Here is a 7577-nt window from a genome sequence, read left to right on the forward strand (position 1 = left end):
GACCTACGTGTTTTGGCCCTACTGGCCTTCATCAGTGGTCCACTGGTTATGACAGACACATCACATCTATAGCAACCACAGACTGTCAATTATTAAATCATCCTTAGACTACACATTGCATATCCCCCATTGTCCACACTCATGTCCTTTCTGGTAGTGTATGACAAATAACAATACTAGATGTCAATAAAATCTGAGGGAAAGGAGCATATAACAACCCCAAAATGGGAGATGACCACAATATACAGAGTCATTGCCATACAGTGGGAAATTACCACAATGATTATAGTCCATAGATATTATAACACAAGCTATAGAAAATAAAACTTGAGGAGTCCATTAGAGAAAGGGAGAGAAAGCTATCTCATCAAAATGGTGGGGATGACGGCACCGTTAAGACCTTAGTATGTGATGGTTGAATGAGGATCTACTTATACAACCTGTATATCTGGTCAAGAGTAATCTCCTATAAGACAGATTAGAATACGAAAAGCCACCTGAGAACTACCGTCCATATCCTCAGGCGGCAAGACTAATGACCACTATTGTTAAACTAATGGACCTCGTGTGATAATGACACAGTTACATTATAGGCCATTTTACCAAATGTTTTTTTTACCAAAAATCTAAATGTTCCGACACGGCGACACCCTGCCCGCCCCTCCCTCATTTTTCACAACAAAACGTACTGGTGTCAAACCAGTGCTTCACTCAGCCCTCTCCTCTCCATTCAGAGCATAACCGGCACCAACCAGCTGAATTTCAGTCAACCATGTCTTCTTTCTGTGTGATCTGCAGCTCTCCCATGATGAAGTCTCTGCCATGTGGTATGTGCGGTCATGTTGGCTCCAAGAGAGCCGGCAGCATGTACGGCGGAGCAGGAGGTTTTGGCGTCCGCATCTCCCAGGCCACGTCCACACTCCGTACTACATCCGGCTGTGTTGCGGTTTCTGACCTGTATGGCATTGGCTACATCACCGACAACAAGAAGGCCACCATGAAGAACCTCAACAACCGCCTGGAGACCTACCTGGACACGGTGCACAGCCTGAAGACGGACAATAATGAGCTGGAGCTGAAGATCAATGAGTTCCTGAAGCAGAGGGCCATGCCTGAGACGCACTGCACCGCCTTCAAAGTCAAGATTCACCAAATTCAGGACCAGGTGAGAACAGAGCTTCTATTGAGTTAGTGCTGTAGCAACGGTATCAATCTCATAAACTCATATTATGCTGGTTTTCAGAACTGATTCTCTACTTTCAACCTGGCTATTCTATTTTGGACATGTCGTTATAGGCAGATTTTTACAAACGTTTTCCAACATTTTTAACAATTTTCAATCATTTTCAAAACACTTAAAAAAAAGAAAAATCCTGAAAATAGCATATTTACAAACTCACAACACATTGCATGCTCACAACCCATAGCAGCTTGTAGATCTACTATTTCCACTATTCATCACACGACAAAGTATACTAGGGCTGTAAACAGAACTGGTCTACAGTGTCAAGTGATGTTGAATAGTGTTTGTACAAAGATATGGCTTTGCTTTTTTACAGAATTGCACAATAGTTTGAACAATTCACATATCCACTGGGTATCAGGTTTTTCTATGCAATGGACTGGAAGTGCATGCATACCATGCATATGATATGCCAAAACATTTTTGGTTCTATTAAAGTTACAGTTTCAGGTAGAATACATAGATGACAGCCGAGCTCTGGATCAAAGATATTTTCTTTCTGGTGGCAGTTTTAACACCACAAAATGCCTCTTATGGCACACTATATTTTCAGATGGGGGTCTTTGACCAAATACACATCAATTTTGGGGTCCCTTATATGAATACATGTTTCACTGATCTAGTTGTTCAGCTGTTGACATGTCTACTGCTTCCTCACTTTAGATTTCCAATGAGGTCCTTGGCAACACTGCAATCTACCTGGCAAATGACATTGCAAAGCTGGATTCAGATGACTTTAAAGTCAAGTTAGTATGGGGGAGGAAACAGATGTCCAAACAAACAACTAAATACTGCTTTGTTTTCTTAAAATAATTAAACCATTTTCAGCTGTGAAGACACATTATTATAAATGTCTTGTGGTTTTGGTTATATTTCCATTCAGTGAATGACAACATAGGAACCGAGACAGAGAACAAGTAATAGTACGTTTGAGGCTGCATTTAGGCCTCTTTGTGATTGCTAGCTATATTAGTAGATATAAATATGCTGTGCAATTGTGCATTCTAATCACAAATAAAACTGCTTATAGATAGACTTACTAATGTATTTATTTACCAGGGACAGTGCTAATTAATCAACATTTCAGTTTTGGGTATGTAAATGAGCCAGAGTTAGCAACGAGTACAATGTTCATCTGCAGCCCCTGACCAGGCTGTTAAAAGAGGTGATATAACTATCAAAACAAAACATACATACATACAGTATCAATACAATACAAGACAAGTAAACAGTGCAGAGTGCAGTTGACTAGAGAACCTAAAGATTGACCTGGATATCGGCACCTGGACTGACTGGGTTACTAGGCTAATCCAGGTCGCCTATTTTCCAATACTGAAAGTATAAAATAAGACTAAAGTGGTAAAAACTTGACTTTGAGGCTAGAATAAATCATTTAGCTGGAGACCCCCTGGAACCCGCTCAAGGACCCCACTTTGATAACCATTGATATACTGTACTGACTCCTTCTCCCAGGTATGAGAGTGAGCTGTCCATGCGTCAGTGTGTGGAGGCAGACATCGCTGCTCTGAAGATAGTTCAGGAAGAGCTGGCTGTGGGGAGATCCAGTGAGGAGCTACAGGATCTGGAGGAGGAGCTGAAGAGGCTGCATAAGAACCATGATGAGGTAAATGTTTGGAGGCTGAAGATCACGCAAGAATACTCAAAGCCAGGGGTCCTCAACGTTTTTCAGGCCAAGGACCCCTCAGCTGAGAGAGAGATGAAGCAGGGGCCCCCACTACATCCATATATACAATTGGCAAGTGGCAAGTGCGGCTGTTTGTCTGTTTGTCTGGGTCTCCAAAAAGTTAAGTTTCGGTTTAAGTTTGCGATTTAGCTCTGAGGACCCCCTAAGGGTCCGGACCCCTGTTGAAGACCCCTGTTCAAAGCTGTTAGTTCTTATGGGTGTCCTTGTCTACCGGGGTGAACATTCTCCTCTGATATTATGAACCATTGTTCTTACACTGGCCTGTCTCTGGCTCTTTTGACCCACAACAGTTTTCTTCTCTGTAAAAAATGTCTATCCAATTGATGCAATATACCTGGGCATTATTAAAGGGATTGGTGTATCCCTATATTTTGGACACGTCATCATAGGCTAAATATAAAAAGGAAACATCCAGTTACTTTAAAGATAGGGATTCTTTTTCTTTTAAGTAATAAAAAAGAACAAAGAAATAGAGGCTTAAGTCTTCAGGCTTTTCACTGTCGTATAACAAAGTCTATGGGGCTTAAGGGGGCACATTAACCTGCAGGTTTTTCTTTTCCTTTTTGGTTGATATGGAGTACCGGACAGTACCGATAAGCTGTCATTTCATCTAAATTTAACATTTATTTTTAAATAATCAATTGAACCGATTAATTTGGTTAACTTTTGCACCCTTACAATTCAATACTGTAAATCGTGTGTGGTTCTCCAGGACATGCTGAGGCAGCATTCTAAGGCTAAGCTGGGATCCCAGGTGAAAGTGGACGTTCATGCTGCCCCTCAGGATGACCTGGCCAAGGTCATGGAATCAATGAGAGCAAACTACGAGAAGGTCATCACCCAGAACCGCCTGGAAGTGGAGGCATGGTTCCAGAAGAAGGTAGGCTACACTACACCAGTGGTTCCCAAATATCTTCATGTCAGGGACCCCCAAATGCATATGTATTTGGCCGCAAACCATCTGAAAATATTTTGTCCCACGGACCCTCATAAAAGATTTGTGTTGTGAAAATAGCAGATCTGCAAGCTTGTAGATCGGCTATTTTTGAATAGCCAAAGTACAAAATAGGGTTAACCCCTGGGGTTCCTCGGACCCCACATTGAGAACCAGGGCACTACACCACACTACATCCTATTTCACTTTGTTAAAAGTCATCAGATCCTCCTGTTTGTCATAACGTGTATTAAGCTTCATATTAACGTTGGTTTTCATCCACAGACTGACAAGCTGAACCAGGAAGTTGCTCAAAGAACTGTGATCCTCGATTTGTCTAAGAGTGAGATCATCGAGGTCAGACTAAAACTGCACAGTCTGGAGATCGACCTCCAGGCCGAGATCAGCAAGGTAAGACCCGTTTACAGGAGAATGGCTTGGTTCAATATCTCATGTCCTTCAACACTGCCATTTTCTTAGCATTTTGCATTTTGATTGCACAAAGAAAAAAACTAACTGTTCCATATCGGGTGCTCCTTACGGTTTTTGTTTCCACTGAGTTACCGTTGTGGTGATGACAGGAAAAGGCAACTGACATTATCTTAGATGGTCGTCTGACATTAATCCTGTTCCCGCCTCCCAGTAATGTTTTACAATGCATATTATGATTCGTTTAATTATTAAAAAGGCCTTGCCAGGCCGAACCGTAAGCCTCAAAGGTACCTAAATTGAATGAGAACTCAGAACTGGACCCGTGGCAAATTGAAAGTCCTAAGTGCCTGTTTTCCAACATTTGGCACCTAGAAAAGTGCTCTTATACAGTAACTTCCAATAATCCAGCCCCCTCTCTCCATCTATGAAACAGAAAGCATGTCAGGTAAACGTCCTGAAAGAGACCAAGTGCGGATTTGCCAACAAGCTGGCATGTTACCAGAGACAGGTGTGTATCCTGGAGGAACAGCTAACCCTGCTCAGAGCTGACATGGAGAACCAGGCACAGGACAAGACAAGGCTGGAGGAGGAGATCGCTGAGTACAGGAGACTGCTCAACGCATACCTTAAAAACATTAACAGGTACAAAATGGCAGCAGATTTAGCCTCTACAAACAAATGCTGATGTTAGTGAGCTTGGATTCCAACGTTTGTATCAAGTTTAAATACACACCTGTAATTAAAATTTCATTTGTAGTTAATTTGATATAGGCAGAAACTACAGTATGACTATTTGGGGGTTTTGGCATGGAAATGTCTGGGAAGCCCTGATGTATTGTACTCATCCTTTGCTCCATTTGGTCTCTCTCTCTTTGCAGGAAAACCAAGCCCATCGAAAAGAAGCCGGAGAAGAAAGACCCTGACAGGTACAAAATGGCAGCAGATTTAGCCTCTGCAAACAAATGCTGGCGTTAGTGAGCTTGGATTCAAATGTTTGTATGAGTTTCAATTTCAAGTTAATTTGTAGTTAATTTTTTTAATTTGTTTCTATATAAATACAAATATATTTGGGGTCCCAGTTAGAGAGTATGACTATTTGGGGGACTTGGCACGGAAAAGTCTGCGAAGCCCTGGTGTCTTGTACCCATCCTTTTGTTCCATTTTGTCTCTTTCTCTGTAGTAAGACCCCCAAGGTAGAGATCATCATACAGGAGTTGGACGGGGATGGAAACGTACTCTGCAGTGACCACCAGACCAGAACCAACAACAAGGTTGTGGAGTGATGTGTCTGCATTGTGTGGGCCCATTGGAAGCCTGATACTGCATTGTGTGTAAGCCTGATTCCACAATAAAATCCACAGTGCCAGTGCTTCTTTGTTTCGTCTAAGTTTGTTTATGAATGACCCTCAATAACGTATTGCAGTGGTTTTCAAACTTTTTGTGCCGAAGGCACATGAAAGGGCAAGTTAAAATGTCAATACACCTGTAATCATATCTGTGCAAAACAGCTTCTATAACGTGTGTTATCGCTCTTGGCACATTTATTAATGGCAATTAAAAAGTTTAACAAATTAAAGCAGCACTATAACTTTCCTCTTCTACCCTGGTTAAAACAATTTAGGATTTGAACCTGGTTTCATGCATTCATTCATTCAAGATGTATTTATTCTCGATATTACACCGAGTAATTAAACTAATTTGCAGTGTCGTCGAGTACTACAATACGGTGCAATTCAACAACATCACAGTTTAAAAATACATTACATCTGGGAATTGGAAAATAAAAGGCATACAGTACATGTGAGATATAGAAGTTACAAATAGAAATCAAGGCAGCATTTTTCAAAATTCTAAAAACATTTACACATTGTGGTGACCTGTTTGGTCACCAGAGTTCTAAAACGACTCAAGGGTACTAGAGTGGTTCATTTCAATGTAGTCTGCAGGTCATTCCATGTGGTAGGACCACAGAAGCTAAAAGCAGATCTACCAAATTCAGAGTTGACCTTGGGCACCTTAAATGTGAGAAAACTACTTGAGCGGGTGTGATAGGGTCCAGCGGGGCCCATTCCAAAAATTATGAGATGTAGCTAGGACAATATCCAAGTATGGCTTTATACAATAACAGATGCCAGTGCAGTTCTCCTCTCTCTGCCAAGGAGAGCCATCCAACCTTGTTATATAAACAAGTGCTGACATTTTTACCATTGAGCTGATAGCATACATTGATATATATACATATACATTGAATCTTGACTACTGACATTGTTACCATTGAGCTGATAGCATACATTGATATATATACATATACATTGAATCTTGACTATCAGGTAAAGATTTGTGTCAGATCCTGTATCTAGGTGAGACACAGTGGCATAGCGTAGTGACGGCGGGCCCTGATGCAGGCTGTTTAGGACAATTGAGTTTAGGAATATCGAGTTATATTGTATAATGCATTGGTTCTCAAGGGGTCCTTGGGGGGGTTCCAGGGTAACCTGACACCGTCAAATGGAAGAAGCTTGCGACACACATTTGTTTCACAGCCTACTTCCATCTGAGACTCCGTAAGCAGAATCGATGACAGAGAGGTTTTTCTTTTATTCAAGCTACTAGGCAGGTGATTGGATGATCCCGCCCCTAGCAGCCGCTGATTGGTTCGAATACACAGCGTTGCGGGCAGCTTTACTCCCTGCGCGATCCCAGACCTCCTTCCTGAAATCAAATGCAAATGAGATTTCCGGAGGGAGGGGGGTTTACAAGGCTAGTTCCAGGGGGTCCCCAGCAAAATGTGTTAATATAGCATCACAATAGTTTTAACCTTTTATACTTTGGCTATTCAAAAATAGCAGATCTACAAGCTCATAGCGTGGCACTAAATGGTGATTTTTGAATATATATATTTTTTTTTAAAGCCAACATTTGTAACTCAAATCTTTGCTTCTGGGGGTCCCTGGAACAACATATTTTGAGATGGGGGTCCGCGGCCAAATACATATAATTTTGGGGGTCCTTGACATGAAAAAGTTTGAGAACCACTGGTATAACGGACAAAATTTACATTTACATTTTCATTTAAAAACAATTTTAACTTAGAGGCAAGAAAACTGGGGAGAAAATACATAAAAAGTGAAAATAGAGGCTACAAACCCACATTCTTAAACATGTGTGTGTGTGTGTGTGTGTGTGTGTGTGTGGGGGGGGGGGGGGGGGTTATAAAAAAAAAAACATGTGCAACCCACGAGACTTGGGTAAATAAAATGTGC

At 41.4% G+C, this 7577-nt stretch overlaps 1 protein-coding gene across 1 annotated transcript; it reads left to right on the forward strand.

Moving 5' to 3' along the window:
• Positions 1 to 772: 772 nt before the first annotated feature.
• Positions 773 to 5597, forward strand: LOC311054786 (keratin, type I cytoskeletal 50 kDa-like; the record flags this gene model as incomplete). The annotated part of the gene is made up of 8 exons (XM_084070790.1): positions 773 to 1165; positions 1907 to 1989; positions 2717 to 2867; positions 3661 to 3828; positions 4168 to 4293; positions 4748 to 4956; positions 5193 to 5240; positions 5495 to 5597. The coding sequence occupies 8 exons, from the start codon at positions 773 to 775 to the stop codon at positions 5595 to 5597; spliced, it is 1281 nt and encodes a 426-aa protein (XP_083926916.1).
• Between the last annotated feature and the right edge of the window lie 1980 nt (positions 5598 to 7577).

The sequence above is a fragment of the Gymnoscopelus microlampas genome (assembly GCF_963454915.1).
Source record: "Gymnoscopelus microlampas genome assembly, chromosome: 11".
Lineage (NCBI taxonomy): Eukaryota > Metazoa > Chordata > Actinopteri > Myctophiformes > Myctophidae > Gymnoscopelus > Gymnoscopelus microlampas.